The sequence below is a fragment of the Mytilus californianus genome, unplaced genomic scaffold, assembly GCF_021869535.1.
Source record: "Mytilus californianus isolate M0D057914Y unplaced genomic scaffold, xbMytCali1.0.p SCAF_3, whole genome shotgun sequence".
Lineage (NCBI taxonomy): Eukaryota > Metazoa > Mollusca > Bivalvia > Mytilida > Mytilidae > Mytilus > Mytilus californianus.
Window position 1 is genome coordinate 39,598,023 of NW_026262679.1, and position 23,672 is coordinate 39,621,694.

Here is a 23,672-nt window from a genome sequence, read left to right on the forward strand (position 1 = left end):
GTAATTAAAATTCGCTTTTATTTGGTTGGTGTAAACTGCCCAGTTTACAACAGTGTACAGGTTGCCACAGTGTACAGGTTTACCACAGTGTACAGGTAACCATAGTGTACAGGTTACACAAGAGCCACCAGCTGTCAATGTATCTCGCGGGAAATCACGATTTGGATTAATATTACGGAATAACTGTGTCACGGATGTGTTTTATTTGCCGTAGCCACAGTCAAGTCCTTCTTGCTTGTTAATGACTTATCCCGGAATACGACCTAACACACACTTTGTATTTGTCACGAACAACGCGACGGGTGCCACTAGTCGAGCAGAAACTGTTTATCATTTTGGAGCATCTGAGTACACCTCCGACTTAGGTCCAATTGTATTACTGAGTCTCAATCTTTTTATCTTCTTCTCAACATTACTTTGTGGACTATTTTTTTTTTCTAATCGTCTATTTCTTTTTGCCATGGAGTTTGATGTCCTTCTTCCACTTAAAATGTTTTATTCACCCCTTGGTATTATTGATATATACATTTTAGAGTTGTTTAATAAATACCGCCAGGTCTAATTTAACGTTAGCAAAACATGCTAGTAAAAATGATTTAGGATTGTCTGATTAATGAAGAGGTTTTAACTATTTTTACGTAATCCTTGTACTTTGTTTCTTGTTAGTCTTCACCAGAGACATAGAATTTAAGCTGATGTTTCAAGTAGCATGATATTGTTGTTTTTCATTTGACATAACTAAATCGCTTGAGTGACATCAAATTCTTTGACATAAGAACAGAAATGCTAAATCGAAGATCAACATGCCATGAAGTGTGTGTACCTCCACTGAATTCTCAAACTCCTTTTTAAAACAATTCTCTTAAGCGTTGCAAGATTTTATTTTAAAAAAATAAAAATAACTAAATCGATGACGATACTACTACCCAAGATCAGCAGCATATAAAATTGACTTGTGTTTCTAAAAATCCAGATGAAGACTACAAAATAGCTTTGAGGAACAAAATATTGCAGCAGGAGTGTTTCACATGCTTCCATCTCAAAATTGACCACTCGAAATTATATATAAGTATATTTTTTATTCTCAATTAAAGAAAAAGTTATTTTGAATTTCAAAAGTAAAAATTCTGATTATATTTTATAGTCAGATTTGACCATTCGTTATATCTGAAAATAAAGCTTTAAAAAAATCGGATATTTGATTTTGGCGACAATATTAAGAATCTGAAGTACTTCAGAAAGATTGTAAGCTTGTCGTATACTTTTAACATTGAAACTTTTCGACGAATATGACGTGAATACTCTTCGGTTGATTTTTGCGATGGTTCCTGCATCAACCATTTTGATGTAGAATTATAGCTTGATTGCATATTAAATTACTCTTCCTTTTTTTTTTTTGTGTATGTTGTTATGTTGGTTTCTTAAATTGTTGTAAAACAAATATCTGTTTGCTAGGAGTTTTTTTTAAACAATGATATACCGAACAACTAAGTTTAAAAATTTCTTGTATAAATAGATAATCTAAACCAGGTTCCGAATTTAGTTAATAATACCATACAGTATCAACTTCACATAAAATATTTGTAGAATTTTCAAAATAATCATTATACAGTTAAAACATTCTCTAAATGTCAATTTAGATAAGACCAGTCTTTCCCTGTGTTTACATAGGAATTGTTTGTACATTATCAATCAACCAAGTGACTAATGTTATTTCACCTTCGTAGATAAGTTTTTATGTATCTCAATAATCGGAACACTAAATGTGTGTTGATGGAAAAGAAAGTTTTGTTCAAGTATGGATGATATAGCAATAAAAGATGGAAAGTTATTTGAGGTGTAACATCACTATCATGTTGTTTATATGGCACTGAATTCAGGTTGTTTATAGAAGACTCTTTCGGTTAGAATCTGTTATTACTTATCATGAATCTATTATCGTAATATAAAAAAACTTAGATCTTAAAATGGAAAAAAAAACAAAAAGAGTCAATCCTCTTTACTCAAGTGGTATTAATGACACTTGTGTCAGCAAATATTGATGCTTGCTTTTAGATAAAAGTTTGGAAATCTGAATAACACGTTTTAATTATCATTGCATGAGGACAAGAAGGCATGCCTTAGTTAAAGTATTTGATTCGAATTATTTAAATTTTTTTTTATGCACAGTAACACACTGAACAAGTTTTAAGATTAGTTGGTAGTGTTGTTTCTGAAAAGTCACTGTATCTGGTATTACCGGAATATAGTCGACGCCAAAGTAGAAATTTCACTCCAATATAAACGTTAAGCTTTGATTTTAAGTTTACATATATCTAATCTGACGAAAACATCAGTAAATGTAATTTTTTTATTTAATACCTTTCATATAGCGTTCCATCTGAGTTTGTGTTAGCTTGGTCTAGTAGTTTCAAAAAAAGATAACAAAATGTGACTTCCCGTAGTATTCAAGACAACCCATTTGTTGACCCTCTGGGTGCCATCAATCATCATAACACAAGATATGGTTAAGAGGAGTCTCCAAGGTTTCACATGGCTTCGCAGTTCTAAAGTAATTGAAATTTGAAAGCTGATTTGACATACCACACTATGAAATATCTCTTATAATCAGATACTAAAGCCCACAATTTGTAATATAATGAAAAATTCGAATTACTTGAAGGAACAAAACGGATAAAAGTTGTGATAAAAATCTTAAACAACAAAACTGTTCAGAATTTCACTACCGAAAAGGGAAAAAGGATAATAAAAACTGTTAATTATATGATAGTTTAAGCTCCATACAAATGCAGGGATGGATATCGCAAAACACCGTTTAAGCCACGAAACTTGATATTGTGCCTGCTCCAAGTCAGGAACCAAGTCCATGGCTTTCTTTTCTTATATATAAACGGTTTGCCATCAAGAGAAATTGGTAGTTATGCACGATCTTTGATAATCTCTTTTAAATTGAAATACAATTTTCCGACACGGCACGATTTATAGCTTTACACTGTATAGACCGATCTGTCTAACGGAGATTGAATGTTTTATTAGTCCCCTACCGACGAAGTCGAAGGTGACTATAGGTTTGCACTACGTCTGTCTGTCCATCCGTCAGTCCGGCAAATCAGTTTTCCGCACTTTTTGTCTTCGTGCTTGAAGATATTGATTTGATAATTGGTATATAGTTTTATCATGACCAGTTACAGATCAAGTTTGAATTTTGTTCCAGTCTGCTGATTTTGTGCAGAGTTATGGTCCTTGGACTTCGAAAATTCACACAAGTAATCAGTTTTCAGCACTTTTTTTCGTCACGATTAAAGATATTGGTTGATTTTTGATATACAGTTTGACCATGACAAGTTACAGATCAAGTTTTAATTTTGTTCCGGTCTGATGATTTTGTCATAGCTATGGTCCTTGGACATAGAAAATCCATGCAAATAATCAGTTTTCCACATTTTTTTTGTTATGCTTGAGGATATTGATTTGATATTTGGTATATAATTTTACCATGACAAGTTACAGATCAAGTTTGAATTTTGTTGGATTCTTATGATGATTTTGCAGAATAATAGTCCTCGGACTTAGAAAATTCATGCAAATAATCATTTTTCCACACTTTTTTTCGTCATGCTTGAAGATATTGATTTTATATTTCTTATATAGTTTACACTATGACAAGTTATAGATCAAGTTAGCATTTTGTTCCAGTACAAAGAATTTTTAACCGGTAGGGGACTATGTATTGCCATGCAATACTCTCAGAATGCTTGTTTTCTTCTTTTTTTCATTTTTCTGACTTTAGGTTGTCGTCTAATTGACCTTTTAACCTTTTTGATCATACACAAAAATATCATTTCATTCTAAAAAAAAATCACATATTGCCATTCGGGAACGCATATTTATTGAGTACGAATATCAACAAAAAATAAGTTGTAACTGTCCAAAAACAATACGTTAAGGATCTACTGTTTTGACAATATTTATAAACACATGCTAAAAGCAACGCATATATTTATTTTTTAAATAAGTATTAACTTATAAAGTGTAATGTACATGTTGTTTAAGATCAAGTGATAAAAGGGTTCCTTATCTTAATGTAACCGACTCCACACTGGTCTCGGAAAAGTACAAGTATCATCATGATATCCAAAGCTGCAAACGTCAATAATACAACGGTCTACCCCCACAAAAAGGGAGAAAAAAGAAAGAAAAAAATAATATTTTTTATGTTAAAAAAGTAATTTGATAAAACAATTCTAATTAAGGTTGAGATTATCAAGATTAAATTTATGAAAAATCGGCTATGGCTACATTAAAGATGTCCATGTTAACCATCATTTGCATTGAACTTGTTGTCAACTTTAATCACTTTTTATACGACCGCAAAAAATTTTGCGGTCGTATATTGGTATGACGTTGGCGTCGTCGTCGTTGTCGTCGTCGTCCGGCGTCGTCGTCGTCGTCCGAAGACACATTGGTTTTCGCACTCTAACTTTAGTTTAAGTGAATGGATCTCTGTGAAATTTTACCATAAGGTTCAATACCACAAAAGGAAAGTGGGGGTTATGGTACCAACAGTTAAGGAAATAGGGGCCAAAAATAAGCATTTTTGTAACTTCCAGACATAACTTGTGTGTTAGTGTATGGATCTCTCTGACATTGTACCACAAGGTTCCATATCACAAGGGGAATGCTGGGATTGATTTTGGGGGTAATTGCCTCCAAATTTTAGGAATTAGGGGCATAAAAGGGGCAAAAAACAAGCAGTTTTCTAGTTTCATGACAATAACTTGTGTGTAAGTGTATGGATCTCTCAGACATAGTACCACAATATAAGTTATATGGTTCGCTACTGACCCCCTACGGATCCATAGAGGGTTAGTAAAATTCATAGGGGGTGAGGCCGAAGGCCGAATCCCCTGTGGATTTTATTCACCCTCTATGGTCCGTAGGGGGTCAGTAGTGAACCGTATAACGAATTTATCGCACGCGAGACTTTTTCTGCAGCGTTTTGTAGAAAAATAAACAATGAAATACAACAACATCAATAGATGACGTCACCATTAACAGTAGACGTGACGTCATGAACCCACTATGAAATTTACTAACCCCCTACGGATCCATAGGGGGTCACCACGTGACGGCGTTAAACCAATCACAACGTAATAATTTACCCGCGGTGCGATAAGGTTCTATATCACAAAGGGAATGCTGGGATTGATTTTGGGGGTAATTGCCTCCAAATTTTAGGAATTAGGGGCAAAAAAGGGGCAAAAAAACAAGCATTTTTCTAGTTTCAGGACAATAACTTTTGTGTAAGTGTATGGATCTTTATGAAATTGTACTACAAGGTTCCATATCACAAAGGGAAAGCTGGGTTTGAGTTTGGGGGTAATTGCCCTAAACGTTTAGGAATTTGGGGCCAAAAAGGGGCCAAAAAACAAGCATTTTTCTAGTTTCCAGACAATAACTTGTGTTCAAGTGTATGGATCTCTCTGAAATTGTACTGCAAGGTACCATACCACAAAAGGAAGGCTGGGATTGAGTTTGGGGGTGATGAATCATAAGGGGTTCAAAAAATTGGGGGGGGATTTTTTTTTCCTTTTTTTTCTTTAAAGTTTTCCATTATAAATTGGTTATTTCTGATTTATATATAAAAGCAAATAATAATGATATGGTTTGAATAGGTAAATTAAACATTTTTAAGTTCTTAGACCACATTCATTCTGTGTCAGAAACCTATGCTGTGTCAAATATTTAATTACAATCCAAATTCAGTGCTGTATCAAGCTTACATGTTGTGTCCATACTTGCCCCAACTGTTCAGGGTTCGACCTCTGCGGTCGTATCAAGCTGCGCCCCAGCGGAGCATTTTATTAACAAATTATCGCATGCCTAATTCTAGATGCAATTGAAAACCATTTAAAAAGGATTCGATGACGTGAAAAGAATGAATGGTCTATTGCTAAACAACAATATTTGGAACTGAAAATAGACACGGCGAATTATTACAGCATTTCAATTTCCTTTGATTTCTGGTTTAATGCGCGGTTTGCTATGCAGACCCAAACCGTAGGAAAATTTTCTGTTTGGTACTCACGTTTGTTATACATACATGCATACAATTAGACCAGTATAATTACAGTGTGTGTGTGCTATTTTCCCCTTAAGTAATTATGTTTGGTACTCACGTTTGTTATACATACATGTATACAATTGCAAGGCAAAATATATTTTTACTTGGGCAATGCCACTAATAAGTATTTTTCTGAATAAAATAAATCAGCCAAATTATTTAATAACAACGCATGTTGGTGTTTTATCTGGTAAAAATTATAATGAAAGATTCTTCGGCCATTTTAAGTAATATGTTATATTTCATATTCTAATTGTATGTAGATTGACGAAGTCTTATTTCTATTTTCACCCGAGATAACACCTATATTTATACGATGTAAAAGTCGGGTAAATTAATCGAGATTTACTCAACGTATAAAAAACGAGTTTACCGGGTATACATGATATGGTAACATGGATTCCCACCCAACAGTAAAATCTATTGTAAATAGGGGGCTCATTTGGATGTGCGGGATGAATAAACACGAAGCCACGTAACCCAGTCAACCCAGTCAACCCACTTTGCAGATCCGAATTAACTCATATTTTGACATATGGAATAGTTTCTTTTTGAAAACGTCACTGATTTATATATATATATATATATATATATATATATATCTATATATATATAAAATAGATTTAGGACAAAATAGCCCTGCTTCTTTTCTAGAAAAAAGTCAATAATGAATTAAAACTTATTTATGTATTTGTTTATCCATTAACTTATTAAAACTTTTCTCTGCGTATAAACGTTGTCAAAAGTACAAGTGAATGAATTACCTAAAAGCCTCTACTGATGTTTTGTGGTCATTCAGTCTCAGATGATAAATTTAGCATTAATGGCACTCGTTTTAATAATTGATGTCCAATCATGTCATATGTTCATATTTACAAGCATATATCGTTTTCTAATCTTCCGTATGATATCATATAACGTTGTTAATTATGTTTAATCTTTGTCCAATCCATATAACCTAGCCAGTATTGATACGTCATCTAGTGAAGTCGTTATACTTTTCTCTATTTGTCTTCATTTTGACTTTGCAAGACAAACGAAGTTATACACGTGTCTTATTCTTAGATTATTCCATTACAAAACTAAAATTGGTTTTGTAATTTAAAAAGAAAATATTGCAATTTTATCTTTTTGATATGATTTCTGAAATATCATTTCTATGATTGATGTGTTTTATGACGTTAGTTGCGTTCGACTGATATCTTCTGTAATAGTATGAAATTTTTATGACAAATTACACCAAGAAAAGTTAAGCCTACTTGTTAGAGTGAACTGGTGTTTTTGTTAAAGACATATTTTGTAATTATTGAAGATCCGTCGATCAAAGTTTTTGGCTGTTCAAACCAATGTTGTAGTAGATAATTTGCCATTCAGTGTAGCAATTGACTGTGAAATTACAACAGTCCTCAATGACGTGTAACTTGATTAGTAAAATGACTTTGATTAACTTGCTTGCCAAATTCGATTGAATTTTATACAAGGGTACAAATTGACTTCGTTATATCGAATAAAAGATCCTAATTACGTATACGTTTGTTAAAAAGTCTTGAATAATTTGCATCCATGTAAATAGAAAATTATAACTTGTGGTTCCCAACAAGCGAACTATTAAAAGGGGCATTTAATTGATAAAGATTTCTTTTAATAGTATTCTGTTCTCCTAGGACTGACTTGTCAATTTGTCTACTCTTAATTTCATGTAAATGTTTTCTGTGGTGGGAAAACAAACTTATAACTATTGTAAAAGGTCTGGAACCAGAGTTTTCCTTCTGACATATATTACCAAAGTTCATGAGAATGACACAATGCACCACTATCAAGATTTAAGATGGAATTAGGTAATAAGAAAAACAGCTACACAACTATAAGAATTTGATAGCAACATTTATCCAAGAGATGATTTGATACAAACGGAGATCAGTGAAGTTCGATCGAAAGACAGAAGCAAAAATAGAAGTTTCAAACAATCATTCAATAATTTTCCAACTTTTCTAAACCCCCAACACACACACACACACTCCACACCCGGAACTACCGGACTACCTGTTTCTTTTAATTAACCGGATTTTCGAAAGAAATATCGGTTATTGATTTTGAGATGTACGGCGGGCGGGCGGACGGGCAGCTGCCAAACAGTGTCTCTTCAATAACATGAAAACGCTGTGATGATTTTTTTTTCAAATTTAGATATGTTGTTTATTGTGACTAAATGAAGGTCAAGTGCAATTTTCACGATTTTAGTATATCTCCTTTTTGAGTTATCGCCATTTTTAATATCCAAAAGTGGTATTTTTAAAAATGTTTCTCTTGTTATCATATTATGACTAAGCATATGGTAAATGTCTTATTTGAAAATTTTCTATTTCTGGGTTGCAGCTACTTCCTGTTTGCCGATAGTTTGAAATTTCAACCAACTATACACAGCGACGCAGGTCAAAACCCATAATTGACCATGTGTATCATATTGAGATTGATATAAACATCTTTTAGCCACATCATCAATATCTCTTATGCTTATGAATGCCATGGTTGCCTTTATTTGTATTTATTTGTAAAACAAACTGCTCAAAAAATGCAGTTATCTTTAGTTTTAGAAAGTGATCTTAATCAAAACATATTGCAGTTACTTTGCTTCTCTAAAGTTAGGGTCAATACGGCATGTGTAGTGTGCATAGCACAAAAACTGCAGTATCTTTTTAAATTTCACTCTTTCTTTTTCAGGGGGGTGGGGGGAGTTCAGTGTTTTGTCTCACTGAAGGGATGTCTCTAGAATTTCGATATTTTCATTTAGAAACCATTGCATACCCCCGCCTCAAATATATATATAGTGGTATACATGTCTGTCCGTCCGTCATCCGTTCCGTCTATCTGTCCGTTTCATTTTTGGTTTCCGGATGATAATTACAATTATTTTATACTAATTGACTCCCAAAAGCAGTACACAGAATGGTCTATACCTGTAACAACGCCTATCAGTTAATTGTGCAGAAAAAGGGCGTTACTTTATCCTTTACGTTAATTTATTACAGTATGATTAACGTTATTATGCAAACACCATTTAAGCGACATTTGGAGATAAGCGATCTGTGAACAAAATACTGAAATTTTGCTTATTTCAAATAGATCAAATGTCATGAAATTTGAAATTTAGGATAAAAAAAATTATGCTGTTTGATTTCTACGTCAGAAGACTGGCAAATGACATCACAGAGAGCGTAACGGAAACATTTTAAAATACATTTCCATGCTGCATAAAGATCAAGTAATATGTATTGTATCGATATTTCTCTGATAAATCCTAAATAAGTGATCAATTTACATAATTTTCATATTATAAAACAATGCAAATATTCATGAAATGTAACATGATAACGCTTCGTTTCTCTGATAACGAAAGAAATAATTTGTCATGAAATTGATCTTTCAAGATCTCATAAAGTATTTTCCATATGTTATAATATCACATCCATAAAGACTTGGTGTAGATTAAATAAAACAAATCAATTTTCTAACGTCTTCGGTCACTTAAAAGAAATATAAGAATGTTTGATAAACTCTCATGGGAATAAGAAACTCACTCACTAATGTCTTGTCGATGAGTTTCATTGTAGAAGAGTGAATGTCTTTGTACCAAATTCTGATTAAACTTTATTGGTTCACAATTTCTGGTTGTAGTCCAATATTATTGATATCACCTCCGGGGGAAAGGTGATAAACATTTAATGTATGTCATAAAATATTTTCCGATTATCTGCTGTATCCAGACAGAAGTATATCAATTAACAAAGGTGATAAACAGGAAATGAAAAAAAAAGAATGTCTAAGCTACAAGTTAATCATAGAATTAATTATGATATTAATGCCATTCTTCATGTCTATATGGGAAGTCATAAATACATATAAAGGGAATGTGACGGGTGCCGCATAGAGATTAGGATATGCTTTTAGTTTTTCAACACATGATTTTAATTAGCATTTGATTTTTTAGTTTTGTAGAAAAAAAGAGATGCTTATTTACTTTTGCACACAATTTCATAAAGTAAAAGTGAGTGCACAAACAAAAATTTATAATTTTGTATTCCGCAAAACAAAGGAACAAGACAGCAAATTTTATGGAGCGTATCGAACTACGCTTGGTATGCTCGCCCTTCCGAACACACAATATCACTACCGCTCTGCTTTTGGTGTCGTAAGTTCTTCATTTACATACATTTACAGTAGGTATTCAATTCGTACAAATGCTGATTTTTTATTGGTTGAAAAACGATTCATATTATTCTGTTATATGCTTTCATTTTGTATTAAAGCAACTAATGCCATATGAAAACAATCCAAGATAAAAGAATCATGATAAAATTTTCGCATTATTTGTGTACATCGTACAAAAGATTATGCTTTTGAAAAAACGTTAATTTGATTTATTTGAATAAAAGTAGTTGACAATATATCTTGTAAATATGGATAATTGATATGAATGTATAACACTATTGTATTATCCTATGATATATATGTACAATAAATTATTGAAATTTAATTAATATATTACGAGCTATCTGCTTTGAAATCGACATCTTCATATGCAAATTTTAGCTATATGATTATTTCAAGTGGAAATGAAAATGCTTTCATCTTACTAGATAAGACAACTTCTAAAGATGTTTTGTGCTACTTTCAGATAATCTGCAATACAATTTACTGTCATTATTAGATATTTAGATAATTAAAGCTTAGTTTTATAGATTTTTTAAAGACATTGTATTAATAATAAATGATATTTTAGAAATTGGTTTTTTTTTTATTTTTTTTTTGTAAATTTTTTGAAGCCTTTCGTAATAGGTTTGTTTGTTATTGTGTATAAATTATTTTTTTTATGAAGGGAACCCTTTAAAAACTTAGCTCATAATGTTCATAAATAGACAAATAAATTAAATTCTTGGTGTACTTGCTGAATCTAACCATGTATGTAGATTTTGGATATTGGACCATAATAGGCAAAAGTCCGAGTTCAATTTTTTTCAGTTCTTTGACCACATTCATTCGGTGTCAGAAACATATGCTGTGTCAAATATTTAACCATAATTCAAATTCAGAGCTGTATAAAGCTTGAATGCATTATCCATACTTGCCCCTACTGTCCAGGGTTCGACCTCTGAGGTCGTATCAAGCTGCGCCCCTCGGAGCATTTTATTTGAAAAAATTATACAAAATGAAAGCAAATGACTATCACATTTTAAGCAAGCGCTTCTTGCTAAAAGTATGATAGTCACTTGCTTTCATTTCTGATAAATTTTCAAAAAACAGCATTCAGTTCTATAAAACATGTACATGACAGAAAACATTGAAATTCAAATGAACGAGTATGTTGTAATATTATGTTGATTTTAAACCATTAACATGATGGGACATGTAGTATGTTACAATATTGTAAATGTTTACCTCGATTATTGTTTTCGAATCAATTCTTACTTCGATTTATGCAAATCGTTTTACTTTATGATTTTTTAGAAAATATTTAAAACCATTTTAAAAAAAGCACTATTATATACAAACTCTTTATAAAAATAAGAAGATGTTGTAAGATTTCCAGTGAGACAGCTCTCCAATAGAGACCAGATAACGTAGAAGTTAAAAACTATAGGTCACCGTATGGCCTTCAACAAGGAACCCATACCACCGCATAGTAAGCTATACAAATATATTCTTTGTATCTTTTCATTGATGTATAAGAATCATTCAAAGCAAACATAACATTTTTGTCCTTTTCTTCGTACATTTTTCACTATGCCTTGACACGTATTAACATCAATATCAGCTGACTTTATAGATATGAAAACGAAATGTGTATATAAGCCTGTAGCAATTGGATGTCAAGAACATATATGCGGTGCTGATATACCAGAAAACAATCGTTAGGTATAAGCCGCACTTAACACAGAATTAAAATGTTTTCAATATAGTATTTTAAACTCCGAAGATTTAATTTGAAATGAACCTGATTTATTACTAATAGTGTATATGTTGTAGACCAATTTAAACATTAGCCAATTTTGCCAATATAATGGAACTATAAACAACTGTCATACAAGTTGGAGGTTTAGCTAGGTATAAAACTAGGTTTAACCAACCATTTTCTTCGGAAAATCACTTTACAAGTCAGGAATATGGCAGTTGTTTCCCATTCGTTCCGTTGGCTGATATAGTTTATCGTTTGATTTTGTCAGTTTTTATGGAGTTTATACTTTTTTAATAAACTAAACTCCCTCGTGCTCTTAAATTTTGTGATAAATTAAGTATCGTTTTAAAATACAGGATACAAAACTTACAATTAACAGCATATTATATTTTATTCGAAGCATTTATGTAAAAAAAATCTGTAATCAACGCCATGCTTTTTTAAAGTGCAAATTTCAGTAACGAAATATTCAACCTTCTTCAAAATCTTTAGATAGTTACTGACATTAAAATCTATGTCTTGAAAGTTGGTTGACAGTCATTTTTGTAACCTTGTTATATTATTGGTGTAGATTCAATGTCATGCATTTCGCTAGAAGTAACCAACCAGTCAAAAACTTAATAGTTTTTTTTCACTCAAAACGTTGCATTATTTTGCAAAAAGGGGAAATTTGACGAGGCTGTTTTTTTACCGTTTGAATACGAAAATCAATAAGTACGTTAATCTATCATATAAAGTCATTCAGATGTTCATAAGACAATTGTCTGTCAGATAGCATTGCTACTATTTCTGTAGGCCTTCAGACGTCGTTCATTGAAGGAAAAACTGATAGAATCACCAAAATCCACGTCAACTTTGCCTGATGAAGTTGCAACTTGAAATTTATAGACAAAATGTATCCTTTGAATAATAACATAAACGGTACCAATTTTAATGCACCAAATGCACATTTCGACAATTGATAAATTATGCCAATACCAAAAGCACTGGTCACTTGTTAAAAGTCACGAGTAATTTTCTAAGGCAGGAATGTATTTTTTGTATAGGAGGAGGTGCAAAAGTATGACCCTTCCGCACTTTTATCAGCTGGATTTCTTAAACAGCAAGTAAACACAATGATATTTATCATTAATTTGGGACTTGGGTTTATATTCTTCTTAGAATAGATACGAAATAGAACTTTCAATTGACTGTTAACGTGAAAAAATGAGAATAGGTGAAATTACTTGTTGGTCAAAAGATATTTGATGAACACAACAATTTTCTTTCCTCATAATTTGCTTTACCTGCTTTTTGCGTCTTCATACCAACTTTCGCCACTTTCTAAACTTAGACTATTTGGGTTTTTTTTTTTTTTTTGCTGTTGCACACGATGGATGATTGTTACGTTAATAATGTACAAAGCTGTAATCATATTTCAAGTAAATAAATAACTGGTGTCTAGCCTTATAGCCGCACAGAAGGAAAATGTATAACAGAGGTGAATATGTCAACAAGTTTCTATACAGCTAAAAGCTTGACTCATACTCCAAACTTATAACCTTTCAAAATCCAAATAAATATATTTTGTCTAATGTTCTGGACTATTTAAAGCAATCCATGGATCTGCGAAAATGTGTACCATATTGGTAAATTATCTCTGAATAAATAAAATTATTACATTGACTTGCGGTACTAACATTGATTTTGTTTTTGATATATCAAAATAAACTAAACTATTATATTGCTATGCATTTATCAAAACTTATGGTCATACATCCTGTCAATATTATCTACTTATATTTTGGCATTGCATAAGGTCAGGCATTTCTCATAGTGTGTATGACGTCTTTACAGTAAATCTGTTGGGTGTGTACAGATTGACCCTTTAGTCTGGGAGAACAGGATTTATTCAACAGTTGTTATTTGCTTTAAACTAGCTTTCAGTAACTGCAAGATTTCTTCAATCGGTACTTTATGTCTTTTGTTTTTACGATAGTTTTATTTGTGATCTGATGAGTCAAACCATTTACAACTGATTACAAAACTGTCACAGGTTAGGGGAGGGTTGAGCGCTCACAAACATGTTTAATCCCGCCATATTCTACATGTGCATGTCCCAATTAAGGAGCCTGTAATTCAGTGGTTGTCGTTGGTTGCTGTCTGTCATATTTGTTTTTCGGTTGAATATTTATTTTCATAAATCTGGTCGTTGTTTTTTTTTTCCGAATTTTGTCATGACGGAGCCTTTGATAGCCGACTATATAGTATGGGTTTTGCTCATTGTGGAGTGCCATACGGTGACGTATATTTGCTTAAATCCGCTTTATTTGGGCTCTGTTGGATAGTGTCTCACTGGTAATCAAACCACATTTCCTTATTTGAACTTGATTCATGTGTTGTTTGTACCTTGTGTATAGTTAATGTACAGTACATACTGTATATCTTATTTGTTTGTGTAAGCCGTCAGGTTTTAATTTTTTGCAGTAAAATTATTATTATCTTTTTCTCAAGTTTTATCAGAACAGATTGACATTTCCTTTGTCTTAAGCATCATCTAACAACAACTTCTAAATGATTTCGCGTCAATATTGTTATTTACTCAATTTTTTTTTACAAGACGTACACATTTCGTTTATGGCAATGGGTAATGTATTTCCTCTGTGGTTCTTTAGTGAAATTTATAGATGCAAATTCTTCCATAAGAGCAAAAAAAGCCTACACTACTGAAAAAGAAACACTTTATTGACCATAACAACTTAGAATTTGAGTGTTATGTTACCGGAGCTGAGATGTTCTATTTCCGGACTAGACAACAACAGCACTTGCTTTCAGGATGGGAAATATTGTCATCCTGATATAACACTAATGTAACTAAGATTGATTTCCTTCATGTCATTTCTACTGTATAATGGCACAAATGGAGGGAAAACGTCAATTTCAATCCAAAGTTTCTAGTAGTTTTGCTGAATGTGATACGAAAACACTATACTTAAGTAAATGCAATGATTGAGTCAATCTCTATAGTTGTTTTTATTCTACGCTGTGGTCAAGTACTCATGAATTAAACATTTACAAGAATCTTGTTAAGGCATGCAAATAGTAAGCTTAACAAAACAAAACGGAATCTGTGTTTGCTTGCAATTGTAAATTTGCACAAATAAATGCATTAGTTCTTAACTTCATTAATAAAAGTTTACAAATGTTGGCGTACTTCAGGTTAAAATGTAGCTGAATTGCTTGGTTCATTATGCAATTGATTTTATATATAACTTCTTAATTACCATAGTTGGTATAAAAAATATCTGCCTGTTTTATTTAACTTGGTATAGTAATTACTGACTGACGTTAATTATTGTTACTAGCACGCAAAATTTCTAATACAGTATGAAGTTTTAAATGAGAAAACAGAAAAGTCTTTAATTTTAGAAGCAAGACACACCCAAAATGGAATAAAAATAATAATTTCAAACTGCCGCACGACGGCCCTCATTTTTCAAACTGAAACGAAATTCAAGAAAACAATCCCTTATGAAATGTTTTAATCTTCTTTTTTTTACATTGTTGACTGTCAATGAAAAATGTTTCAGTACATGTTTTATCATCCATGCACAAGAAATTCGAGAGATGAATATTAAGAAATATTTGCATATTCAATTTAATTTTGTAATTATATTTATATCAGCTTTTGTACCAAAAATGAAGATAGAGTGATTATTGATCTTAAAACTTTATAAGCAATAAATCTGACGACTATAGTGATTTGGAATTTTGTGAATAATCTTTAAACATCAGTAGCTTCAAATGTACAGGTAAAATGGGGGGAAATATTTCTTGATTAATACATAGATGACAGCAAGATTTAGGTTTAGACTATTCGAATTTTGTATGATATAGGGATTTAACACATTATTGGCAGCTTGGAATTGACGCCATTCCGTCAGGACGATCTTGATTATTTATTTATACCAACACGTGGTTAATGAATATTATCTGTTTTTAGAGAGACAGTTGGTCACATTTTATGTATCTTCCATACATTTTACAACACTTACAAGCAATGAAATAGGGAATCTTTCACTGTTAGATATACAGAAATCGGATCATAATGAAGTGAAAGTAGGAAGAGTAACTTGAAGTGTAGATTCATCCAATTCTAGATAGACCCATTGGTGGTCTTGGGCTGTTTTCTGCTCTTTGGTCGGGTTGTTAACTCTTTGACACATTCCCCGTTTCCATTCTCTATTCTAGTAAAAAGTATTTGCGTAACTTAATACCTTTTTTGAAGAAAAAAAAATATATTAGATATATAAGATGAAACTTTCAATATAAGAGTTCTTTCTCAAATTACTAATATCAATTCTTTATATTAGTGAGAACTTCAAAAATAGGAGTGGTGCAAGCTTTTAAGAGAATAAAAAAATCACAAAGTGATGTATTGCCCATTACAGATGGTGTGGTGTTTGGGATGTAGATCATGGCTACAACCTTCTTGGTCGGACGGACGGAGACAACGCTTTTATCGTTGAGCTTTCTTCTGGGAAAATATAATACGAAAAATGACAACTATAAAACAGCACAATAAAACCAATTGTTTATAAGAATATCTGCAAGAAGAATGATTACAAGATTATAGACGACATCTGGTAAATAGGGACCCTATTCTTGTTTTAACAGAAAACTATTTGGAAATAGAAAGAGCAGTAGAACATGTCTTTTTATTAGTGTTTGCATGAACTATTTGCCATAATATTATATTATGAAAAATTAAACGCAAACACTGGTATGAAACAAAATAAAAACTAATGAAGTACATGTACTTAATTTGTTCAGTACTGGGTGCTTTCAACTGTAGAACTATTTTATTACATCCTGCAAAACTAATGATAAAACACTTGATTAAAATACTGTAAAATAAATATTGATTTTGTTGGTTAATTTTTACTATCACATTTGATGGCGCTTGTTTCATGTCAATGTGAACGTAACGGGCATCAGCTCGTAGTTGATCGTAACATGGTTACCTGTAGAAGTTCTATTTCATGTTTTTTGGATAATTGTGCAATGACCCTCATTTACTTATATCTTCTTTTATTAATATTATTATTTATTATGATTAATGAAATATTCAAATAAGTTTATTTTTTCCGTCGACATCCTATATCATAAATGCATCATAGCTAAAAAGAGAAGAAACAAAAGTAAAATAAAAAATCGTAAGACGGAGAAAAGCAATATCATGCCAATAAAGAAAAATGACAAAACACAATACCATGCCAATGAAGAAAAATGACAGAACACAAACAATACAGAAAAATAAAGACTGAGTAGTACGAATACACCTATGTTGTTGTTGTGTAAAACGAGCTGCTGCTTTACAAAGTTGGACTATCTTGTATCTAAAGTAAGAAACTGGCATCTGCCTTTTCTATTCTTTTAGAACGTTGAAATATTTTTCATTAAAAAATCATTAATGAAACTTTTAACACAAGACCATGCAGAAAAGTGTTGAAGATTATAGAGAATTTGAAAGTTTTGATTTTGTTGCAAAAGTTGAGAGACTGTGATTGAAGATATTTGAATAACTTTTTGAAAATATTACACGGTGGAATATCAAGAAAATTCAACAGTATAATATTTGAAATGGATTTGTGTGCTACGTATCCAATATCAAATAAGTGACGAAAGAAGTTGAAACTAAAAATGGTTGAGAATCCATTGTTAATACATTTTATACCAACAGAGAAAAAAATTGGGGATCGCATAAACTCCAAACAGACCGAGTGCATCGACAAGATAAGCTTCTCCTGAAATGCATAAATCACCCGTCATGCGAATCCTCAAAATATTACGACATAGAAAAGGACACAATGGATACATTTTCAGGACAAACGATCTGTCTGGTGTCCTAAAATCTATGACTGGGATTTTTTTAACACAGATATACATAGAGTATCGCTCAACCATAAAAATAAAACTTTTGCTGTGTCGATTTTAATCGTTCATTCTGATAACCCTCATGGAGGAGTTTTTATGTCAGAAAACACTTCTTTTAATGAAGTCAGAATAATGTAATCATGAATGCGTGGAATATATAAATATATATAGATATGATTCTAACATGACGTTCTTCAAACGCTTTGAGTACACACCCGTGGTAAAATATGAATATATTGTTTGGGCTGTTCCAATCGTACTCCCGCGTCATATGTTTTTTTATGAATGAGCTACCCGACGTCATAGAACGATGACGTAAGAATATAAGCATTTTACGGAAAAATACACGCTTGTGAAACCGAAAATCATCACAACAAGGAAACGTAAACAAACGATGCAAAAATATAGTTATATAAGCCATTTTTTGTATACATATAAGACATATAAGTACAATTATCATTTAGATTCATCCAAACCCATCTAAATATGTTATTGTAAATAGTTTAAGCATGTCATTTATTCAGTTTGCTCCGGTCTTTTACGTCAATTTAATAGTGCGTTTATTTATGGGAACGGCAAATAATGCCTTCATCTAGAGCGCTTCGATCCAAAATAATTGCCGTATTTGTCCTATTAGAATCGAAATAATTCATGGGGCTTGAATATATCGTGATTTTACCACGGGTTGGCCATTTATGACAAATATTTTACCCTGAGCGATAGCAAAAATATTTGTCATAAAGGGCCAACCCGTGGTAAAATCACGATATATTCAAGCCCCCATGAATTATTTCTTAATTATAATCGCTTGGGCAGAGGGTATGTGTCAATCCATCAAACAATCAACACAATATTTTGTTGATAAAAAAATCCAACATTATAATAATTTTGTCTTCAGTGTGATTATTCACAAAGTTAGATATTTCGTATCCTAGAACAAGAAATTTGTAAATACGATTCCAAATTTTGAAAAACTACATTATCAGATGTAAAGCGATCTTTATTTACCATGAGGAATAGTAGTGTATTTTTGTCAATTAAAACCATACTGAATATAATTATTTTTTATACGACCGCAAAAAAATTTTTGTGGTCGTATATTGGTATGACGTTGGCGTCGTCGTCGTCGTCGTCGTTGTTGTCGTCGTCGTCGTCGTACGGCGTCGTTGGAAGACACATTGGTTTTCGCACTCTAACTTTAGTTTAAGTGAATGGATCTCTATGAAATTTTACCACAAGGTTCATTACCACAAAAGGAAGGTTGGGATTGATTTTGGGGGTTATGGTACCAACAGTAAAGGAATTAGGGGCCAAAAAGGGGCCAAAAATAAGCATTTTTGTAACTTCCAGACATAACTTGTGTGTTAGTGTATGGATCTCTCTGACATTGTACCACAAGGTTCCATATCACAAAAGGAATGCTGGGATTGATTTTGGGGGTAATTGCCTAAAATTTTAGGAATAAGGGGCCAAAAAGGGACAAAAAAAAAGCATTTTTCTAGTTTCATGACAATAACTTGTGTGTAAGTGTATAGATCTTTCTGAAATTGTACTACAAGGTTCCATATCACAAAGGGAAAGCTGGAATTAAGTTTGGGGGTAATTGCCGAAATGTTTAGGAATTGGGGGCCAAAAAGGGGCCAAAAATAAGCATTTTTCTAGTTTCCAGACAATAACTTGTGTTCAAGTGTATGGATCTCTCTGGAACTGTACTGCAAGGTACCATACCACAAAAGGAAGGCTGGGATTGATGATGGGGGTAATTGCCTCAATATTTTAGGAATTAGGGGCCAAAAAGGGGCAAAAAACAAGCATTTTTCTAGTTTCAGGACAATAACTTGTGTGTAAGTGTATGGATCTTTCTGAAATTGTACTACAAGGTTCCATATCACAAAGGGAAAGCTGGGTTTGAGTTTGGGGGTAATTGCCCTAAACGTTTAGGAATAAGGGGCCAAAAAACACATTTTTCTAGTTTCCAGACAATAACTTGTGTTCAAGTGTATGGATCTCTCTGAAATTGTACTGCAAGGTACCATACCACAAAGGGAAGGCTGGGATTGAGTTTGGGGATGATGAATCATAAGGGGGTTCAAAAAATTTGGGGGGGGGGGGGGGGTTTTCCCTTTTTTTCTTTTTTTCCTTTTTTTTCTTTTTTTCCTTTTTTTTTTTCTTTTAAAATTTTCCATTTTAAGTTGGTTATTTTTGATTTATATTTAAAAGCAAATAATAATGATATGGTAGGAGATACACACCAAACAGGATGTGTAAATTATTATATAATAAGTATTGTGAAATAGCAAGAAATTTTCAATTGCACAGTATTGCACAATAGCAAGAAATCTTCAATTGCACAGTATTGCGCAATAGCAAGAAATCTTCAATTGCACAGTATTGCGCAATAGCAAGAAATATCCAATAGCACAATATTGCGCAATAGCAAGAAATTGTCAATTGTACAGTATTGCGCAATAGCAAGAAATATTTAATTGCACAGTATTGTGCAAAAGAAGATACTTCGTATAAATTGCTTATTTCTTGACCAAATTCAATGGGGTTTTATTCTTGAATTCTTGGGGTTCTTTTATATGCTGAATCTAACCGTGTATTTAGTTTTTGGATTTTGGGCCCCGTTTTTAAATTGGTCCACATTGAGGTCCAAAGGGTCCAAAATTAAACTTTGTTTGATTTCATCAAAAATTGAATTATTGGGGTTCTTTGATATGCCGAATCTAACCGTGTATTTAGATTCTTAATTTTTGGTTCCGTTTTCAAATTGGTCTACATTAAGGTCCAAAGGGTCCAAAATTAAACTTAGTTTGATTTTAACAAAAATTGAATTCTTAGGGTTCTTTGATATGCTGAATCTAAACATGTATTTAGATTTTTGACTATGGGCCCAGTTTTCAAGTTGGTCCAAATCGGGGTCCAAAATTAAACGTTGTTTGATTTCAACAAAAATTGAATATATGGGGTTCTTTGATATGCTGAATCTAACCATGTATTTTGATTTTTGATTTTTGGGCCCCGTTATCAACTTTGTCCACATGGAGGTCAAAAGGGTCCAAAATTAAACTTTGTTTGATTTCATCAAAAAATGAATTCTTGGGGTTCTTTGATATGCTGAATCTAACCATGTATTTAGATTTTGGATATTGGACCATAATAGGTGAATGTCCAATTTAAAATTTTTAAGTTCTTAGACCACATTTATTCTGTGTCCGAAACCTATGCTGTGTCAAATATTTAATCACAATCCAAATGCAAAGCTGTATCAAGCTTGAATATTGTGTCCATACTTGCCCCAACTGTTCAGGGTTCGACCTCTGCGGTCGTATCAAGCTGCGCCCTGCGGAGCATTTTATTATACACGTATGCACATTCACGATACTACTATCTGTCGATACCTTTATTTTGGCATTGCATAAGGTTATGTTTTTCTCTGACTGTTATTGACGTCAATATACTAAATCCATTGGATGTTGAATGTGTACTGATTGATATTTTAGTCTAAGATAAATGATTTTTTTATTAGTTGTTATTGGCTTTGAATTAGCTGTCAGTAACTGAGAGTACTCTCAGATCTGTACTTTGTGTCTTTTATGGATGTATAAATACCCTGCCATGTCCGGTCTGTGTTTTTTGTTTGAGTTTTGTATCGATCTGATGAGTTAACAGAAAGAATGTGTCGGGTTTAAACATGTTTGTGATCGCTCACAACATAAGAGTAAACTATAAAAGTCAGTTGAAAAGGGCTTAACTCAATCTATTAATGTATCAAGAAAAATACTATGTTTAAATACAAAGAATTTTTGTTTCATGTGACTGTCCCAAGTCAGGAGCCTGTAGTTCAGTGGTTGTCGTTGGTTCATGTCTGTCATATTTTTTTCGTAATTTTTTTTTTATATTAAATTAGGCAATTGTTTTCTCAATTGATATGTTTCATATTTTTCATGTCGGGCCTTTTATAGCCCACTATACAATATTTTTTTCTCTCTCATTATTGAAGGCCTTACGGTTGCCTATAATTGCTTACATCCACTCCATTTGAACTGTGGTGGATAGTTGTCTCCTTGGCAATCACACCACATCTCCTTATCTTTATATAGAATATGAAAGCATCATAGTATTAATATTGTTGCCAAATTATAAAATGAATGTGACCTAGTATGTTGTACAATGTAGTACATTTTTGTTTTAAGAAGCAACCTTCTACCAAGGAAATCAAGCGCAAGCTCTGGAATGGTCAAAATAGTAACTCATTTTCAAACAACTTTATTTTCAGTTAGAAGTACTTTCCCACACCAATTTGACAAATATTCTACACACAACGTTACAGTGACAGAAGGCCAACAGGCGATCCTCCCATGTCATGTTGAATCCAAAAAAGAAATTATGGTAAGTTCTCTAAGATTATATAAAAGTACTTATCGTCCTCACTTTCGCCTATATCACCCTGCTCAGTCGCTCCATGATCCTCGTATACACGGATTTGAGACGTGAGCAAACATTATCAGCGACGTCACAATGTGTGAGGAGACATTATCAAGCTACCGGTAACACTTGGTTGCCATTACATGCTGATTACAGAATTTTGGCAAAATGTGTAATTTCATAGAAAAATATCACTCTTCTTTGACATGAAAAATGAGGTCAAATGAAAATTGATGACAAAATATTTTTTTTGTCTATTGATGATTTCTCCTGTTTTAATTTGAATGCCTTAAAATATGACTTTTTGACAACGGTGACAACCTAACATTTACTCTTTGAAACCCTACTAAAGTGATAAAACAGCAACAGATAATGTGATATGATTTCCACCAAACAACACATATGTCTGGAATAACCTTCATCAGGTACGCACGTGACTATAAAATTCCTGAAAGACAAAAATTTGAACGGAGGAGAGCATAAAACAGATGACTCTAAATAAAGATCAACAACCAAAACCATCTAAGATCAACTTTGCCTGAGGGAGATGCAAGTGAACAATGTTTTAGCGCACCACACGTGTCTCTTAGATAACCTTCAACGGATACGATCGAGACCAAAAGTTTTGAAGGTCAAAAAAATGAAACGGTTGAGAGTATAATACCCAAGGAAGTTTTAATAAAGCAGCCAAAAAAAGTCAAAGGTCAACTTTGCCAACGAGAGTTGCAAATTTGATTTTCTTCGCCTGAAAAAATATGAAATACCATATTGAAGCTTTTTCGTAAAGCATAAGTCGGACAAAGACTGAAACAAGCATTTATGTCAAACTGTCTATTACAATATTTGGTTGGTAGACAATTACCTGGCATTTTTTCCCCTTCATAATGAACTCAGGTTTTAAAAATCAGATTTGGGGTAATTATTTTCTTATGTGTTCGGATCTTCCATAAGTTAACAACAAAAAATCCGAAAATCCAATTAAAATTGACCCTCATAATTTTTTATCCTACTTCCTTCTTTTTTAGTTTTAACTGCATACTGGTGTATTCAATCAAGAGGCAGCATATACTTTTATTCCAATTGCCTTTGCCTCGTTTTTTCTCGTAAAATTTGATCTATTTTTTTATAAGTACACATTACAACAATGTCTTGACTATGTTGGGTGTTACATGAAAATAAAACAGAAAAGTAAAATAATCATTATGTTCATATAAACCAATTATAATTCTATATTTGTAAAATAATAAA

The 23,672-nt window shown here is 32.4% G+C and overlaps 1 protein-coding gene across 1 annotated transcript in view; it reads left to right on the forward strand.

Moving 5' to 3' along the window:
- The window catches only part of LOC127734548 (limbic system-associated membrane protein-like), a 58,284-nt gene that overhangs the window by 7,646 nt on the left and 26,966 nt on the right, over nt 1-23,672 (forward strand). Inside the window, exon 2 of the mRNA XM_052244481.1 lies at nt 22,276-22,388. Coding sequence (XP_052100441.1) covers nt 22,276-22,388 — 113 coding nt within the window. The remainder of the gene's footprint in view (nt 1-22,275; nt 22,389-23,672) is intronic.